The sequence below is a fragment of the Pelodiscus sinensis genome, chromosome 3 (genome assembly GCF_049634645.1).
Source record: "Pelodiscus sinensis isolate JC-2024 chromosome 3, ASM4963464v1, whole genome shotgun sequence".
NCBI classification, from domain to species: Eukaryota; Metazoa; Chordata; order Testudines; family Trionychidae; genus Pelodiscus; species Pelodiscus sinensis.
The window spans coordinates 17,997,550-18,018,175 of NC_134713.1; the positions used below are offsets into that span (position 1 = coordinate 17,997,550).

The 20,626-nt window shown below is 42.6% G+C and overlaps 1 protein-coding gene across 1 annotated transcript in view; it reads left to right on the forward strand.

Annotated features, from left to right (window-relative positions):
* Positions 1-20,626, forward strand: part of HS1BP3 (HCLS1 binding protein 3) — a 90,191-nt gene that overhangs the window by 14,377 nt on the left and 55,188 nt on the right. The window contains exons 2-4 of the mRNA XM_075923430.1: positions 1,413-1,578; positions 10,207-10,414; positions 12,945-13,140. Of these exons, the coding sequence (XP_075779545.1) occupies positions 1,413-1,578; positions 10,207-10,414; positions 12,945-13,140 (570 nt within the window). The remainder of the gene's footprint in view (positions 1-1,412; positions 1,579-10,206; positions 10,415-12,944; positions 13,141-20,626) is intronic.

Consider the following 20,626-nt stretch of genomic DNA (forward strand, 5'->3'; position numbering starts at 1 on the left):
TCGAATTAAGTTAGTTCGAATTAGCGCTGTAGTGTAGACATACCCCGAGTTACAAAGTGAAAAGGAATAAAGTAGGGAGGATATTTGCTTCAAAGAATAACTCATGAAATAAGGGGAACTGATAGGAGTGCTGCAGAGGCTTGAGACTAATGGTCTTTTCTCCATCTCATCTATGGGTGGAACATGCAGAAGGGTGAACAAATGGCAAGTTCAAATTAAGGATGTAAGGGAGTAGCTGTGTAAATGGGTAACTGATAAACATGAGCTTATTGGTGACCCAAATTGCTACACATGGCTCCTGGTCTGGCTCCCGGGAAGCTGCCTGCCACCCCGCAGCATTGTGGGGTGGCAAGCGGGAGCTGCTACGTGAGGGGAGCTAGCTTAAAAGCTGCCTCCTGATGTGCACCAGTTCTTAGGAAGATGTCTGATGCCCCATGCTGCTGCTTCTGTATTAGAGGCAACAGTGTGGGGCAGCAGTCGGTTCCCTGGGCGTGGGGTAGCAGGTGGAAACTGTGGTTCTGGAAGCCAGCTTTTAAGTTGGCTCCCAGGGAGCTGGCTGCCATCCCGTGTGCAACTGTGTAATGGCTGAAATTGTCAACGGTTACACTGTTAGCAAATTACACTGATTTCAACACCCCTTGTTTAAACAGCAGATTCATGCACATTTACACAATGTGGCCTTGAAAATCTGTAGATCTGTGGTTATTTTAATGCTATGAAAAGTGAATTGATTTTGCTTTGTTATTTGAAGTTACAGTTCCTTGCAAAGAGCGCATGCATTTTAAATAAGAAACAGCATACTACAGGCAACAATAGAAGGGATTTCTCATTAGAATTGTAGGAGATGAGTAACCTTTTCTTTCAGATAATCTCAAGTCGTATAAAGTAAAAGTTTAAATTGAATATATATTTAAATGAGAGTTAGGTGTTTTTGAAATGAAAGTTAGGCACTGATACTCATCTTTAGGCACCTAAATACCTTTGAAAATTTGTCCCTTAGGCTGATATCCTGTGGACATTCACAACATATTGGTGAAGCTTCTTTTGGATGCAGCAAATTTAAGGTTTGAGATTAAAAATGAGTGCAAAATGATTTTCATTCTTAGTGCTGAACTGGGTGTGCTTTGCAGTATGTTTTGTTGAGCTGAGTGTAGTCTGTGCTTCTTTAAATACTTATACGTTACATAAACAACATTTGTTATTTCTTTCATAGCGTAGTTAGTGGTGTCATCATTTCACTAAATAGAAATGGTTTAAGGACCAAATTTAATTCCAGTTTCAAAGCCTTTTAAAATAGGAGTCTTTTAATTGAATTTAGTGGACCTTTGGATCAAGAGTTCTCTTTGGCAGTCAGCAAAAGTTTTCCATGTCACTGCTGAATATTTTAACTGAATTTTTGTTTTAATTTGTAGGCAAGTTCAGAATGCTCACACGGGGATAGACTTGTCAGTGCCAGAGTATCAGGAAATCCGGGGGAGGATGCTGTCTGGCCATGTGGAATATCACATTGTAGTTGTTACCCGACTGGTAGCATTCAAATCAGCAAAGCACAAACCCGAGGATGTGGTTCAGTTTATGGTAAGTAGTTAATCATTGCAGTGTTTGATAAAGAAATCCTTTGGGGTTTTCCCCTCTAAATCAGCCTTCATTATTTTATACTGTTGTGATATTACATATTTGATTGCATTCACAGTCTTCAACAATGTACCCACTAATCTTCTCCATCCATGTGCAGAATAATTTTTGTGTGCACTGAGACATGTGCGAATGTACACCACTGTAGAAACAAAAAACCTAGCTGTGGGCATTCTGCTAATCAGATGGACGGCATTTTAATCTCTCGTGAATTACCACACAAATGCCCAGTTTACAGGGAACACTGGCCTTTAGCATGACAGTGCAGTTTGGGTTGGAACAGAAATAACTGTACTTTGCATTTCAAAGCACTTTACAAAAGTAGGCGAATATTATCTCCATTTAAGACAGGGTAGGAAATCTCTGTGCTCTTTCTTCAACATCTTCTGAGGCGCCCTGTGCTCCCCAAGCTGTTCTTGTTTAGTAATGTGATTTCTCAAATTTCATATGTACTCTGCAGTGGAATTGGTCCAGTTCCCTGTTTATTGTTAGTCATCCTGGCTGTTCACCTTTCCTGGGGAAGTCTTAAAGTAAAGTCGATTTATAGGAATGAATTTTATCCCATCAAATATTTTTTGCTCATTTGACCCCTGACTTTGTTGGAAAACAGTTATAGCATGTGGAAGTAATTGTAAACCCTGAGCTTGTGCAGTGGTAGGATATATGGTTCATATTGGTTTACTGTTTTGTATTACAATAGCACCTTGGGCTTAGTCGCATGAGTCCATTGTTCTAGGTATTGTACAAACAGAACCAAAATATGGTCCCTGGCCTATGGAGCTGATAATCTTATGTACAGGACCAGAGATACCAGATGGATACAGGTAGGGAGAGGACATTAAATTGAGACATGATTGGTCAGCATGACAGGCAGTGGTCTGAAGAAACCAGCAGCCTGACCACTGTCAAGGTTTTTTTGTAGGCATCATGGCAAAAAAGAGTTTTGAGGAGGTTTTTGAAAGAAAATAATGCAATGACTGTGCATGATTGTGGAGAGCAGCTCCCAAACATGAGGGGCAGCTTGGGAGGACGCATGAAGGTGCTAATTTGAAAATTTAAGAAGCAGGCAGTGGAGGCATCATGGGCCTCTCAGAGTTAGGAGTCAGCTTTTTGATACTGAGTGAGAGAGGCTAGGCAGGGTGGAGACAGGCTGTTATATGTAGTTAGTCATTTGAACAGGTGTTTCTCAACCAGTGGTATGAGTACCCCTAGAGTACTTGAGAGAAGTCTGGGGGAGTACATCAACACAACTGAAATTTGGAGAAAACTGAATTTTCGTTTTAAGTTTTACAGCGCTTTATTATTTTTGTACTTTTTTCACCCAAAAATTTCATCGCCCGCCCATCTACGATTAAATTGTTTAAACAAATGTGTTGGAATGGTAGAAAAAAAATGTTGTGTGTCTGAAAACTGTAAGTACTGGAGTACTTATATATATATATATATATATATATATATATATTTTAAAGGGGACTTTATAAAAAAAAGGTTGTGAAACACTGATTTGAATTGATTGTTTCTGGTCATCATGTCCTTCAAAATTTAGAAGTAGTAGAGCTCATTTTCTCACGCTGAGATTTTATTCATAGATTTAAAGCAGAAAACAAGCTTTCTTGATTTTTTTAACTTCCAATTGGTTTCCTAACTACGAATGAACACGTCATTGAACTGAGCTAGCTGAATTAAGAGAAATGAAGAAAGTAGTTTTTCTGTATCTGCAAAAGATGCTACTGCTGTCAAAAGCTGGATTAACATTTCATAAGCATGTAAGAACAGACATGGTGGATCAGATCAATGGTACATCTAGCACATTATCCTGTCTTTTGACCGTGGACAATGCCAGGTGCTTCAGGAGGAGTGGACAGAACATGCACTCATCAAGATATCCAGTTGCAGCTTCTGGCAATTGCAAGCTAAGGGCATCCAGATATTGGGTGTTCGCAGGGCAGACCTTTCAGTGGGTGAGAGAGGCAAAAGAATCAAGGGTGTAAAAGAGTGAAGCATGAAGAGAATCAATATCATTGAAATTATTGACTAGAGAGGAGAGGGCTGAGAGCAAATGAGAAATCCTAAACACTGGTGGATTGGAAGTCACAGAAAAGCTGAGTCACGGGGTGTGAGGGATTATGTTCATGGGAGATGTTGAAAGAGATTAGCTGAGGCTCATAAGGCATAAAAATCTTGCACAAAAAGGGTTTTTTGTGCAAAAAGGAAATTTCCACACTGCTTATTTTTGCGCAAAAACAGCTTGAATAGATTATGCAAATGAAATGCAACAGTATGCTAATCAGCACTTCATTTGCATACTCTCTGCCGGCAGTGTAGACAAAGCCTAAGGGAGGGTAGCTTCAGAGTCAGATGGAGAGATCATGGTCTCTGTGAGAACCAGGAGCTGGAGGAAGGGAGATACGAAGAGGTGATGGACAGTTGTGGTATTTTTAGCAATGGAATGGGTAAGGAGGTGGCAGCATGTATGACAGTGATGTCGGTTTTCACTCATATCCTTGGAAGACCATATTGAATTAAGTTTAAGTATCTTTGGGGTCTGTTGTAATAAATGGCTGGTTTATGTAATGTTGATGGCCAGGATTGTATGTAACCTCAAAGGAGAGCTGTCAGATCTTGAGTTCTGCACAGGACAATATGCCAGACAAGAAGGGACTTTTGGAATAAAAAGTATTACGTGCCCCCCCCCCGGGGGCAGTTGTATGCCTATTCCCCACTGCCAGTTATGCAGCCCCCCCAGACTTTTGAAGCTACATCTTAGGGAGGGGTCTGTTATCTTCTGAGGCCAAGATCATAGCCTCAAACTGAATAAAGGAATGACTGAAGAGTTCTGGTTCTGAACCTAAATCAGTTATGATTTGTGACTTGGTTGTGGGTTTTGAAGGAACGATATCTCCCTGAGCCTGAGGCAGGAATCAGGGTGACTCTGGTAAGCATTTTAGCATGTGTGTAGGGGGCGTGTCTTTTATTGTGTTTCCTATGTTTTCTCTGTAATGCTCTCAGCTAAAGAATAAACATGCTTCCTTAGGAAGAGCTCTAACTGCAGGCAGCACACGGCTTTGAAGAGAAAGCCAAGCGCTGGCCTGTTTAGCAGTGTGGTTTGCTCGGATTATGACAGTGTAGGCAGGGGACAGGGCAACCCTGAAAATCTCTGGTCGTGAGGGAGAGATATGCAGGTCCCTGCCGAACAGAGGAGCGGGCAGCCTAGAGTGGAATGAATTGGTAGTGGAGGAAGTCAGCTGGTTTCGGGACCACACAGATGCAATGCAGGAGCTGTTGCCCTGAACTGTGACAATGGGGTAACAGCTTTTTGTTGATTTGTGCTACAGGATATGCTGTGTGTGTACAGGCCTGATAGCAGGGTGGACAAAGGGGGCAACTGCCCTAGGGGCCCTGCGATTCAAAGAGGTCTGGGGCTCCTGGCTGCCACTACTGCAGCATTTGCAGTAGCCGGAGCCCTGGTCTCTTTGAATCAGTATTGGAACCCCGGATGGTACTGGAAAAGGGGGGCAGTACAGGTGACTCTGAGGGCTGACTGCCTCGGCCCCACCCCTTCTGCCCAAGGGCCCATCCCTTCTAGGTCATCCCCCTCCCCGACCTTGTCCAGGGGCCCAGAGAGTCTGTTGGCTCACTTGTGTGTGTATAATCAAAACTAGTTTATCAAGGAAGACACATTTCACTTTTCATATTTTGTACGTCATATTCTAGCCCTAACATTTCTTTGTTTTGAACAATTTAATTTTACTAGTTAAGCTGCCGTTCCTGTGTGTGTTTGCATAACATCTGGTATCAGCACATTTAAAAGGCAGTGTTCACGTTGAATATCAGTCTGAGCAGTGAGCTTTGAAAATGAGTCATCAAACCAGAGCCTTTGTGAATCTGAAGTTGCTTAAACATTTTCAGTTTGTGAAGTGCTATAGATTGTGGCGTGGGCTGTAGCGAAGCATTAGCTGTGGAGGTCACACTATCTAAGGACAACACAGCTGTGTTTCTGTTTAAGTTCAGAATGCTCTTGTTATATAGAAACAGTGGAGTTGGCTTTCTTTCTAAAAATGAATCAGAGCTGCTATTGAGAAGGCCTCTTTGGAAATCCCTGCCAAAGGCCCCAATCCTGCTCTTTTATGCATGTACTTAACTTCACACACGTCTTGGCGAATTTACTGGGATATGTTGTATGTATCCACCTGTAGGGTTGGAGTCAAAGTTTCAGTCTCCACCTTGAACTTCTGGGGAGCTATTTCAGCATATTTTTATTCATGGTAACTTTATTTATGTGTTCCTAGCAACAAAATCCTTCTGGCTAAAGTGCATTCATTTTGAGTTTTCAAAATGAATGTTATTAGTAGGACCCCAGTCATGCAAATGCACTTGTTCTTAGCCTTAGTCACATAAGTAGTCTCTTTGAAGTTGGTTAGCCAGAGCCTCAAATGGTGCAAATTGGTATAATTGCATTTAAAACAATGGTATTATGCCATTTTACACCATTTGAGAATCTAGCCCAACTGCAGGTTGAATCTCTCAAATCTGGGACTCTCTAGTCCGGCAACAACCATGCTCCGGTTGCTGGACCCAAGAGCTCCAGAGACTGGCAGCGGGAGCCAGCTGGGAGCCCCAGCGGTGACAGTGGAGGTGGGGGAACTCCAGCAGGAGTGGGGCTGGTGGCCAGCAGGGGAGCATTGATCTCCCCATGTCCAGCAAATTATCTATTTTGGGGCTGCTCAAAAGGATGCCAGACCAGGGAGTTCCAACCTGTCCTCACAGGAATAAAATTAAGCTCATATATAAGTGTTTGCAGGAAGAATTGTAGCTAATAGGAGAAAGTCCTTTGAACCACATATTACAGATTAATAGTATTGATTTTATTTACTTGACAGAATGAAAAAAGATATTCTAGATATTTAATCCTGAGTGTGGTCCATGATAGACTATTCCAGCAGAGGGCACTTAAGCGCTGTCTTATATTATTTTGCTTGGTATAATAACATGCAGGCTTCCTTGTAGCAGATTAGTATGCTTCGGACATAGTATTTAGCACATTCTGCATGCTATTATGGATGGTTGTCGTGGGAAGCCCACAGGGATTCTCAGTGGCTTAATTAGTGATAGTGTACAAGGGTGCATATTTGCTCTAAAGTCAACAGTGTAATTCAACCCAAATTGAGATTTATGAATAATTTGTATATTTGGTTTGCATTGGAAGATTAAGGTTTTCTGGGGTGAAAAGAAAAAATAATATCAATGAGGTTTTTTTGGTCTCACCCCACTGCTCAGTTTAACTTCAATTTAATATTTTTTGGGGAGTAGTTCTATGGATTGGTTGCTCTTTTATAGTAGTTGAATACATTAACTTACTACTTAGTAGTACAGATTGAATCTTATGTTAACCGGGTCCGACTGCTGGACCATGGATGTTCCAGGACCTGAGAGTCCTGGTGAAGGGCTGGTGGCTGGGCTCTCTGCAGTTGGACTGCTTGGTGCACCGCATCTGGGCTGCTAGGTACAACCCAGCAGGGCTGTCCAGTGCAGGCAGGAACCCGGTGCTCAGGGAGCTGGGCTGGAGTGGGTATGCTTGGTGTAGCAGGGAAGTGCGGGGGGGAGTAGGGGGACCAGCAGGGCAGCGAGGCCGGTGGCTGTTTCAGGGCTGGGGGGCTGGTAGCTGGGGGGGGAGAGCCAGATATGACCTCCCCTGGTCCAGCAAAATCCCTCATCTGGGACCGGTCAGGTCCTGAGGCTACTGGACCAGGGTGGCCCAACCTGTAGTGGTAGTAGTAGGGCGAAGAGGTATGTATGTGTGGAGGAGAAAATGAAAAGGCCAGGTTAAATGTGATGAATAGTTACAATTTCACACCTTCCACTGCCATTTACCCGCATGCATAAGTCACGGTCCCAAACAATTGGACTGGAAGATGTAATTTGTTCTGACTCCCACTCTGAGTTCGTGGTCCCCAACTTCTTCACTTACAGTTTGTTATTCCCCAGAGTCCTGGAAAATTGGAGTCACTGTTTCATAGGCAGTCCTGGGTCCTACCATTTGTCCTGTATTGATTTCAGCAGCTAGGACAGGGAGGCTTCACCGGAGTCGCTGCACTGACACCCAATGGTGGCTACAAATTCCTCTGCTGTCACTGTTGTGTCCTCTGTTGTTCCCACTCTGCTGCTGGAAGCTGTGGCCTGTGGGTGAAAACAACTGCTGCTTTGCTTGCCCACTGCTCAGATGCCCAGAACTGCTTACCACTGATCGGACTCTATGGTGAGCCCTGCTCAAATAAGGGAATGACAGGTCTTAGCACAGCAATTCCAGATACAAGGGTTTCTGTGTCTTAAAGAATCCATCATAATCTCTATCACCTAGCAAGGTATTCCCAGAACAACCTGGCCAGCCTTTGTACTTCTACCCCTGGGCTACGTCTACACTGGCCCCTTTTCCGGAAGGGGCATGTTAATTTCAGCTATCGTAGTAGGGAAATCCGCGGGGGATTTAAATATCCCCCGCGGCATTTAAATAAAAATGTCCGCCGCTTTTTTCCGGCTTTTAGAAAAGCCGGAAAAGAGCGTCTACACTGGCCCCGATCCTCCGGAAAAAGCGCCCTTTTCCGGAGGCTCTTATTTCTACTTCGAAGTAGGAATAAGAGCCTCCGGAAAAGGGCGCTTTTTCCGGAGGATCGGGGCCAGTGTAGACGCTCTTTTCCGGCTTTTCTAAAAGCCGGAAAAAAGCGGCGGACATTTTTATTTAAATGCCGCGGGGGATATTTAAATCCCCCGCGGATTTCCCTACTATGATAGCTGAAATTAACATGCTCCTTCCGGAAAAGGGGCCAGTGTAGACGAGCCCCTGGTGTTTCTGTCCCCAGCCTCTCACTCCACCTCAGCAAACTTTGCTTTCATCAGGGTGACTGCTACTCAGTTGTCCAGCCTTTGCTCAGGTGGGTTCCCAACAGGGTATTCTCAAAAACATGTGCCCCAAGTCAGAAACATGGTCAAATTATAGCCCAGTGACCCAAAACTTGTGCCTCAGTTCGCGGCCTTTCTTTTGTCCTGATGCCAGTTAGAAATGTTCTGTTCTCCTTCCTATTCCCTGAGACATAGAGCCTGGTTTCTTTTTTATTTATGCCAATGTAAATTGAGAGTCAGTCCTCTGAAGTCATTGGAGTTCATGATTATTGCATTAACAAATTTCAGGAGAATGAGGTTTAAAAAGATTCAGCTGCTGTGGAGGACCTAGAGATAACTGCTAGACAAGTATAGCATTACGTCTGTTACAAATCAAATATACAGAATTTTAAAATATTGTTTGCAGAATTTGTAATTTTTGTTTCAGAATTTTTAATTTTTTGGTGCAGATTTTCCCTGGAAGTAACAATTTGTAGTTCTGACCACTGCTGCTGATACCCACTGGTTTGCATTTAGCCAAATTCAATGCATATTGATTGTTTGAACCCTGTTTACCAAGCAGGCCAGATTACTTTGACCTGTCCTTTTCATTAATTACCCCTCCTCCAATTTTTGTGTCATCTGCAACCTTTACAGTGATGATTTTGTTTTCTTCTAGATCATTGATAAAATTGTTAAACAGTTGTAGAGCCAAGAACTGATCCCTGAGGGACCCTACTGGAAACATACCCAGTTGATGACCTTATAGTAGTCCTCTATCAAGTCATCTCTTATCCTTCTTTTGTATAAATGTAATAGAGGTAGCAACATGATCTGAGGTTCTCTGCTGGTTATCAGGTACATCAGCAAATGTGGCAGACATTCAGGCATCAATAGCAGAGAGCAGCTGCCCATCGAGGTTGGCAAATCTGACTTAAGGAGAAGCAGCAAACTGGGGAAAAGAAATCTCTGAAACTTTTTCCACTATGAGAGGCTGCTACTTCCTGATCTCTCTCCAGGCAGGCAGCAAATGTTAGGACCCATGCTTTCAAGGAACAATGTCTGAAGTTGTGATCCTCTGTGTGTGCAACTAGCTGATGACGGGCTGGGTTTATTTCATTACACTAGGACAGCGGTTCTCGAACTGTGGGTCGGGACTCCAGAATGGGTTGTGACCCCATTTTAATGGAGTTGCCAGGGCTGATTTAGGCTTGGTGGAGCCCAGGGCCAAAGTTGAAGCCTGAGCCCCACCACCTAGGACCAAAAGCTGAAGCCCTCGGTTTTGGGGCTAGGCTTACAGGCCTCCTGCCTAGGCTGAAGCCTTTGCTATCCCCTTCTCCTCTCTTCACCCACCCAGGATGGTAGGGGCTCAGGTGTTGGCTGCCCCACCCAGGACAGCATGGCTCAGTCTTCAGTCCCTCTTCCTGGAGTCATGTAGTTTCTGTCGTCAGAAGAGGGTTGTGGTGCAGTGAGGTCTGAGAACTCCTGAAGCCGGGGATCATTGTAATGCAGTGTGGCGAACTACAAAGATGACAGGCTGTCTCCAGGGTAGATGGAAAGCTTTTGCGTTCTGCATGTTATAGACTGAAACATCCAGGGGAAATGTTTCACGGAGTATAACTCCCTGCAGTTTTGCTGTCTGTCCTTCATTCTTGTCTGTTCATAAACTAACCCAACATGTGTACTTCATTACAGGTCTCTAAGAAGTTCAGTGAGATTGACGAGTTTTACCAAAAGCTGACTGCCCGCTATCCACAGGCATCTCTTCCACCATTACCGCGGAAAGCTCTGTTTGTTGGGGAATCTGATATTCGAGAACGAAGAGTGGTGTTCAATGACATTATGAGGCTCATCTCCAAAGATGCAGAACTCGCAACAAGTCCTGAATTGCTGGAATTCTTAGGTAAATGAAATAATAATATTTCATTTGTGGACACACACGCACACGTACACGCACACACATGCAAGCCAAGCGTTCAAAAGTTAGGAAATACCAGAATTAAGGTTACCTATGCAACCTTTATTCAGACTCCCCTTATTCACAGTGGCACTGACAGCCTCCATGATCCCCTGGGCAAAGTCAGGGGGGCTTGGCTCTGCACTCCTGGAAGGGGCGGGGCTGAGAGTGGTAGGGGCGGGGCTAGGGCAGCCAGCCCTCATCACCACCCGGAGTACGACGCATACCCCAGCCCTTAATGCTGCTTGGAGCACGTGGTGTGATGCTCCAGTGGTGATTTGAAGGGCTCCAGCTGCTACCGCATCCCTCCCTCACCATTGGTCGGTCTGCTTGTACATGTGCTTTATGGTACAGTCTTTAATGACATTAACACATGCTATTTTTTCCTTGCCCCATACGTTGTGCAGGATGGACACGCTCTGGCAACGAAGCAGGAGTTTCTTCAATGCATATTGAAGGAGTATCTTGTCTATAGACCCTGCTTTATTTCTTGCTGAACTTGGAAAATGTGTAGTGAAAGAGGGAGGGATTGTAGGAAGAGAATGGATGGTCTCATGGTTTCAGCAGTTGAATGCCATCCTGGAAAACTGGATTTTGCCCTGCCTGTACTGCAGGGTTCCTGTGTGATTTGGGGAAGTCACTTAAACATCTTTTCACACATGGTCACTAAGAGCATGTTCCTTATTTTCTGGGTGCCTGACTTGAGACACCGGGGTCTGATTTGCAGAAATGCTGAGCAATAACAGATGCCATTGATGTCATGTACCATGAACGTATAAAATGTGATACAATGCTCTGAAAAACCAGGCCCTAGGCATCTCAGAGTGGGAACCCAATATTAATGAATGCCTTTGACACATGATCTCTCTGTGTCTCATTTGTAAATGGAGGATAATACACCCACTTGCCTCACAGGAGTGTTGTGAAAATCAGTCAGTTAATGTTTGTGAAGTGCATGGATACGATAGTGGTGAATGCCATGGGAAAGCTCCTGAGGAAATTAATATTTCTGTCTTCACAATAGGATTTGAATAGTGTGCAGTAGATAAGGCCTGGGGTGACACATTGAACAATGAGGAGCGGAGACAATATTGAAATGCTGCACACTAAATGAATGAAGCAGAGGGTCCTGTGGAAAAAATAGAACATAACCAAATAAGCAAAGGCCGTATGATAATGCATACATCCCAGGGGCAGCACAAGTAATCTTAATTCTGGCATTTCCTAACTTTGGGATGTTGGACACTGCAACCTTAACAATACTCTTAAAACAGATATTTTTATGTATAATTTCCTAGGTTTTTTAAAAAAGCAAGCTGGAAAAAAAATTAATTCCACCATGTGGTGTCAGATTGACACCCAGAAGCCTTATCAGAAGAGTGGAATACTTACATCCTCTCCAGACACCTGCCACTTGAGCTAACAGAGTACCCAATAGCAATAGTAGGCCTTTATCTTCTGTGTGGATCAGCGCTAGAGGAGGATGCAACATTTTGCCAGAGGCTTTCTTAGATAATTTCTGACAGCAAAGAAAGGATCAGACTTGGGAAGCTTGGGTTCTAGAGTGGTGCATGCTCTAGTGCAAAAGTTCTCAAATTTTTCTCATTGCATACCCCCTTCCAGATCTACCAACTGGCCTCATACTTCTGTCCTTCTCACCACTGATACTTTGTGTATTCTTAACAATACCGGTCTTCAGCCATCTGTGTCCATATTTCACCATTACATACCAATATAGTTATGGTGCAACATGTACAATTGAAAAAAACCCAACTAAGTTCTGAAATCAGTTAGAATGGATAGTTGCTGGGTTGGAGGTGAGGACCCTGTACATCAGTAGCCCTGCGTATCTGCGTTCTCATAGGTACCTCTTGTAATAAATAAACTACCATATTATATATAACAAATTTCCCACCTAGTTTTAAATCTTTGTTTGAGTAGCTTATTATGAAAATGCAATATATAAAATAATTACTAAAAAAAAATCTACCATTATACAATTTCTCCCACATGCTCCCCAGAGAGGTCTTGTGTACCCCCAGGAATATGTGTACAGGTATCACAGTTTGGGAACTCCAGTTCTAGTGGACCCAGTTTCTTTTGTCCAATTTAAATCTGTTTATGTTTGTGACTTAAAGAACCACGTCACATATTTATGCTAGCTTCATTTTTCATGCAGTCCAAGATTATATTTTTAGTTTACACTCTCTGATGAGATTTGACCCAAGAGCAGTCCAGATATGTTAAGTTGGTACCAGATATTTCAGATCTAGAGGTGCATAGAATGGCATATTACTGGATGGGGGAACTAACTCTCCAGTCCAGATTGCTGGATATAATTGACAAGAGCTGTTTGTAAAGACAGGAGCCTATTCCTTACACTTGACTATTGGGAACAAGTGGAAGAAATTGACAAAGTGTAGCTGTGAGTTTAAATTGTCATTCTTAGCTCTTCATGCATTATTGCTTTTTTCAGGGACAAAGTCTACTAGTGTCATTGATTTGAAAGGTAAAAATGTTCCTGATGAGGAGCTGGAAGATGAAGAAAATGAAGTGTTAGATTTCTTTAAAGAGGAGAAGACATCTGACATAATCCCTCAACTTGGATTAGTAAAAAATCAAGATGTTGAAGAAGAGGAGGAAGAAGATGTAGATCCTCTAGGCATAATCAGGTATGACTGTCTTCTTCCTCTATTTATGCTACTTTTATGTAGAGTACATGGACCAGGTTTCACTTACACCATTGAATTTGGAATTGCAACAGTATAAAACCAGTGTAGAAGCATTTTTATGATGGTATCCACTTTTGGGCTTTCCTGATCTTTCTGACTCCAAAGTTCTCATATGATCCTGAGCATAAGCAACATTGTCTGGTGGCTCTGAATAATTAAATCAGGACCTACTTAAATAGGTATCTAGGTTTGTTTACCTATCTTGTAATTCTAAGGCAATTATTTTCTTTATTTAAAACTGAAATCCTTCACTAATTCCCAAATCTACTTCTAAATTGCAACAGAAGCCCTGTGGCTAAATTGGCTTAATGTCTCGTTCTGTAGCCAGAATTGTTAGCAGTGGCAGCAGCAATATTGTAGATTGTCAGTAGTGCCTGACTGGAGATATTTTAAAGGATCATGATTTTCAGAAAATACTAAGCACCCTTCTCTGAAATACAGGCTCTTTTAAGGTGTGTCAAGTCAGATACCCCAAATTGCCCATTACTACTGGCTTAGGACTTTAACACTCTCTGAACTGGTGCCTCCCTAGGAATTGCTTTTGGGATGGCGACATGGTGACCTTTCTTTTTATTTTTCCCACTTAAATCTGATTGTGATTTAACCTAAGGTCATTCCCAAGCCTGGGTCTCCCATGCTCCAGTCAGGCCAAGCAGAGATGTTTAATTCTGGAAACATGTTTTAGAATTCATTGCCACTGTTAGAACAAATTACAACCTTCAGACATTGTTCTTTTTAGTTAGTGTATTTTGTTCCTTGCTTGTCATTTGAATATTTTAATTGTTACACATTTAGCAATTGAATAGATTCTTTGCTCACTATCCAGATGATGTATCTTTTTTTTTTTAAAAGATGGATTTTTTAAAAAAATGGTTAAATTGCTGTTTACAATGATAATCTAGGTATAGTCATACTTCCCACAAAATGGTCTTTAGCTGGTTGGTTTATAAAAGAAGCTCTCCTTTTTTGGATAGGAAAATGATCTTTTGAATTAGAAAATGTTTTGTTGGATTTCCCTCTTACACCAAAGATAAACTGCAAAGAATTCATAGTGCCAAAATAAACAAGAAGTTTGCTTTTCTGTTCTTGCATTTAAAAGTCTGAATCTTTGGCTCTCTTTATTACATTGAGAGATGAACAGATCTGGCACTTAATTCTCATTTAGCTTTCTTTTCAATACTTCTTACTAAAGCAACATTCTTGTTGAAATCAGTGGAGTTTTGCCTAAATAAGAGCAAATAACTCACTTAAAAATAGGAACTCATCTACGGTCTGTACAGCTGATGATCTTTTTAAAAAAAATCAAAAGTTTTAACAATAAACCCAAGCTTGACAGATTCTGGCATTTAGCTAATCTGTTTATTTTTCTGTCTTTTAAAAAGTTGTGCATGGAGCACCAATATTAAGAACGTTACAAAAGCTAGAAATTTAAAGTTGAAATGATCCATCTGAATCTGATCTTATGCTACTGTGAAACTGGTTAACTCCACCAGTGTCAGTGGGAGTAATTCCCAATTTATACCAACGTTATGAAAATCAGAACCAGGCTTCATGTCTTGACCAGCTCCTTTTGTGCCTACATTACTGATAATTTGCTATATATCTTTATTTATTACTATTCATTTGTATTACTGTAGTACTTAGAAGCTCAAGACTTACAGCCCCCATTACAGAAAGGATATGGACACATTGGAGAGAGTCCAGTGAAGGGCAACAAAAATGATTAGGAAGCTGGAGCACATGACTTATGAGGCTTGGCTCGAGGATTTGAGCTTATTTTAGTCTATAGAAGAGAAGAGTTAAGGGAGATTTGATAGCAGCCTTTAACTACCTGAAGGGGCATTCCAAAGAGTATGGAGAGAAGCTATTCTTAGTGGTGACAGATGACAACAAGAAGCAATTGTCTCAAGTTGCAATCTAGGTTGGACATTAGGAAAAAACATTTCACTAGGAGGGTGTTGAAACATTGGAATGAGTTACCTAGGGAGGTGGTGGAATCTCCATCCCTACAGGTTTTTAAGTTCCAGCTTGACAAAGCCCTGGCTGGGATGATTTAGTTGGGATTGGCCCTGATTTTAGCAGAGGGTTGCAGTCGATGACCCTCCAGAGGACTCTATGACTTCATTGTGTGAAGTTCTGTACAAAAACATAAATAGGTGCTGAATCCTGATTTCAGGCGTGCTGCCATAATTAAAATTCACAGGAACATCTCAGATAAAATGGCCTATCCAATACCAGCTAATTTCTTCCTTCCCTGATAGCAAATAACACCTGTACATGTTGCTAGCTAGTAGAGACAGACACCTCTTACAATCTCTCACTGTTTGGGTCTCCTGTGAATAGATCATGTAAGGTGCAGAAGAAAACCGAGTTCCTGCAGGGTGAGATGAAAGCAGGCCTTTAGCTTAAACCCTGGAGATTTCTGTCCATAGTCGGTTGTAATGTTTTATCAGCACATGTGAATGCTGGGGAGCAACAGACTGTCTGGGACCCTGGGCGAGGTGTGTGTTGGGGTGGCTCCACACTCCTGGAAGGGGTGGAACCCTGAGCGGAAGGGGTGGGGCTGGTGCAACGAGCTCTCAGGGGTCACACGGAGTGCGCCCCTCCCTTGGCAGCCCACAGAGCCACTCAGAGCACACCCTCTGGTGCTCTGGGGGTGATTTAAAGGGCCTGAGGCTCAAGCCACTGCCTTTGGCAGCTCTGTGTGAATGTAAAGGTCCAAGGTCCAGTTGGCTTTGGAGCAGTTATGGTCTGTAGTGTAAATGTACCAGATATTATTTCAGAGGTAGATTTTTGCAAACTTCCTATATAACACCGGCTTCTTCATATATTAGGACAAATTATATTAATCACATCTTGTGGTTTTTATTGTATAATGCCCTAAACTCTGTCCATATGCCTGCCACGAAGGAGCAGAAAAAGCCTAGGTTACAGCCAAACAGCTCAAACCATCTTAAAGGTGCTAAACTGTGTCTACACCAGCATGAAGCGTGGCCCTGAATCAAACAATGGTAACTTAATTGAGCAACATAGAGCTTGGGTCAGGGTGGTTACAGAAAGGCATGCCTGTACCTGTGCGACATGTGAAACTAAATTGAGAGGGATGACAATAGAATAACAACAAAGGGAATGACTTTTGCGTGGTGAAGGCTGATGAAGGGCAGGAGTCGGGGATGATGAATGTAAAGAAGTAACAATGCATATATTAAAAAATTCAACAAAATCCTGTCTAATGCAAAGTGCTCATCAGTCCAAAGACAGACAATTATGGTACTTTGTGAAAGGGTCTTAAAAAAGAAAATAATCATACCCGATACCTCATTCTATTTACATATTTAAATATATAGGGTTTTAGTCGGTGAAAAACCGTTGAAAACCTGTAATCAGCAGTGTAACAAGTTTACCAAGTGAGAGAGGCAGATGTGGTCATGGTGCTTTGAGCAGCAAAGCTGCTGTAACTGAATTGTGTGTATAACAGCATGGTTTTCTGTGGGGCAAGATGTGAAACACTCCAGTGCCACAGACCTGCATGTGTCATCAGCATGCCTTACTTGGTGGCACTCATGCTTTGAGCCAGAAAGCTATGATTTGGTCTCATACTCAGTGTGGGACAGAATACCAGAAGGAGCCACCGTTAAACATGCATGGATTAAACTTTAAATGAAGGTCTGTTCTCTGGATCTCTGGTGACTATCCAGTTGGAAGTTAGTAACAATCTGGTACTTGTCAACTGGAGAACAGATAAACCCAGCAGTGTTGACCCCTTCTCAATGGTCAAGACTATTTCTGAATGCATGGTGGATGACTCATTTTCATAGGCAATTTCTTCTGTACTACATCTTTTTAAAGTTCTTTGTCCTCAGTAGAGTATAAAAGGAGCTCTATAAACTTGACTTGTGTTCTGTTCTGTGTTGTTTTATAGCCTAGATCAAACTCAGCTCATTTAGTCTTTTTCTGTTCAAAGTGTTATCCTAATCAGTGGTGGTTCAAAATCTTTAATACATTTTCCTGTTCTATATACTGTGATGCTTTCTTAAGACCTGTTCCTGACTTTAATCATGCTCAGCATGGGGTCTAATTGTGGGATGGAGTGATGTGCTTTATCCAAAACAAATATCTCAAAGGAATGCATTTTTTTCTCTTTGCTTCTCTCCCATTTACTCCACCCCACCCCACCCCACTATGGTTTGGAATTCTGGTATTTTGGTACACTGTATTTGCCATGCAATAGGTTTATCATGGAGATCTGTACAAATCTTTTGACAGATCGCTGTACAGAATTTGTATATTCCTTAGGAGCAGACACTCTTAACAGGTACCTGGTTTTACAACCCTTGCTAATCCAGTGGAGGATTGAGCCTATGAGGTGTTTCTTTTTGTTCTAATGGTGCATTTTTACCTAGATTTTATTTAGTTTTTCAGTGTAGAATTATTTACAATTTTAGGTCCATTGTGATGTCATTTGAAATGCATCCTTTTCATGTTTAACTTTTTCTCTCATTTAGTGAGGCAGGCATTTCAGAATCTTACTTTTAAGATTGTGTCATTCCTTCTTAAAAGAAAAAGTTGTTTTACCTTTTTTTTCACCCATGGATTAACTAATTAATGCATGTTAGCTGTCTCTCTGTAAAATCCTAGTAGAGACACGGTTCTGTAATTTTGCTGCAAAGTAAACTAGGTGAAGTCAACCTCTGGTGGGATATAGAGCTGGCAAATAGCTCTGTTAAGAGTTTTGTCTCTATTTCAGGTTTCACAGTAAGATGACTATCTCTGGTTTGTTATCTCGCTGCAAAAAAACCCACCTTTGTGACAGTGAATACAAAGCGTTAAGTTAATGACTGGGTACAACTTGACCCCTCAACAAGGTGAAGAAATGGCTAGTTTTATACTGACAATGTCTTAAGTGTCTCACTTTAATAAACAAGGTTGTCCATCATTCCCAATTGTTGCACACTTTGAAAAGTGTGTAATAGTGGCATTAGCTGTAGGAGACATTCATTCATTCATTCATTCATTCATTCATTCATTCATTCATTCTATATATTTAACCATACTGTCAGAATTTTTGAACTTGCATATATATTGCATTGGGAATGGTGGTTCGTTAAAGTGTGGGTGCAGCAGATTTTAAAATGTTGTAGAGTGGCTTTTGGAATGGTGGTTTGTCATGGAAAATATCGAGGAAGGAATAAAAAAATGAACTTGAAGTCAAAGATGTTGAAAATCTAGGGCAGTTAGAGTAAGATGGTGGCAAGGCAGGAGGGGCCATGTCATGGTGATTAGGATGCTTCAGGCAAACATGTCAGTGTCATTGAAATGGGTGAAGCAAAATGCAGGACAATGTAGCACTTTAAAGACTAACAAGATGGTTTATTAGATGATGAGCTTTCGTGGGCCAGACCCACTTCCTCAGATCAAAGTGGGTCTGGCCCACGAAAGCTCATCATCTAATAAACCATCTTGTTAGTCTTTAAAGTGCTACATTGTCCTGCATTTTGCTTCAACTACCCCAGACTAACACGGCTACATTTCTATCACTATTGAAATGGGTGACATCAGTGTCATGCTGAAATATTTCAAAATTAAACATTCCTCTAAACCACTGAAGGGAAAGCCATGGCATGGTTTACACTGAATGTCTTTGTATCTGAGAAGCAGGTAATGATAGGGTGGAGAAGCTCTTTATCTGCATTCAGAACATCCTAGATAAGCAGGTGAAGCACCTGAAGATCTTAACAGTCTCAGTCTGTAACTTTGTCTCTAAGGGTGTGTCTACACAGCAGGGCTTAACACAAAATAAGCTACGCAAATTGAGCTATGTCAATTGCATAGCTTATTTCAAAATAGCTTATTTCAAAAGTGGGAGCATCTACCCAGCACTTATTTCGAAATAGAGCACTCTTCCTCTGACTTCCCTTACTCCTCTACAATGAAGGTTACAGGAGTCGGAGTAAGAAGTCCTCCAGCTTGACAATATTTCAACATTATTTCAAAATAACTGCCTGCTGTATAGACATGGAATAAGTTATTTTGAAAGAATGTTGCTATGTAGACATACCCTGAGGTGCTACAGGACTGCTTGTTGTTTTTTAAGCTTTTCTGAAGATCTTAGTTCTTCACAGGAAAAGGGTAGAATTTGTCAGCTGCTTGGCCCAGTCCACACCATTTCCTGCGACTCTCCTTGGCTGCAGACGGTGAACTGGAGCTGAGGGGCACCCTGAAACTCCATGGCTGTGGAGCCGGTAGATAAACAAACAGGAATGGCCAGTTAGCAGGTTTCTCAGAGAGGATCCATGGACCACTTTGAGAAACACTGGGCTAGAGGTGGATGTCACATTGTTAAAGGTGTACAGTCTGTGCTGAATCTCAGGGAAAATGGAGTCCCACAAGACTTCGTATGTAGTACTCTTGAACATATATATATTAATGGTTTAATGTAGCCAAAGCTACCAAGGATATGAAGGTTATGTTTGCAGACAATAATAAACTTGGAGGAGGAGTGAACCCCCTAAGGGATGTAGTTACAGTGTAGGACAGGGGTGGGCAATAATTTTTTACAGGGGCCGCTTCAGAAATTTTTGAAGTGGCCCCGGGTTGCAACCAAAGGAGCAGGACCTCAAGCAGAAGGGCGGGGGGGCAGGATACTTCCCTGCTTCCCCACCCACAGACCATGCTGTGAGCAAAGGATCACATGAAGTCTTTGCCCCCTGCAGAGGTTCCCCCTAGGCATCCATGCCCCAGCGGTGGGCAAAAGAGCCTCCGTGGGCCAGATCCAGCCTGCCAAGCAGGTTGATCCGGCCTGCGAAGGCCCTGCCACTCCCCTGCCCTCCCAGGCCAATCAGAGCCTGGGGGCAGAGAGAGCATATGATGTTTCCTCCACCCTGCAAGGAGTGCGCAGCACTTAGAAGCACCATGTGCTCGTGGCAGGGTGGGAGGAGACTTTGCGTGCTCCTCCGTCCGCAGACCAATCAGGGCTTGGCGACAAGGAAGCAATGAAGTCTCCTCCTGCTCTGCAGGGTGGGGGCAGGGCGGATGAAACTTTGGTCCTGATTGGCCTGGGACGGGGGCGAGGCAGGACCTCTGTGGGCTGGATCAATCTGCTTGGCAGGCCGGATCCAGCCCGCAGAGGTCCTTTTGCCCACCCCTGGTGTAGGATAGTATTGATGGATTGTAGCATGTCACAGTGCACTTGCATCTGCTCGGTCATATGATCCGTGCTGCCATTAGGGTTCTATCATTTGGCAAAGGTTGTTGTTTTTTAGGCCCGTTATTCCTCTCCCCATGGACTAGTCTTTAAAGTCACAGTTGTATTTGGTCCTATGTTAGTTTCTTCAGGGGTGAAAATAAGTACCATGACTTCCTGGCACACAGCATAGGACAACCAGGGTCCTGGGTAACAGGTGGTGGTGGTAATAGGCCCCGGAAG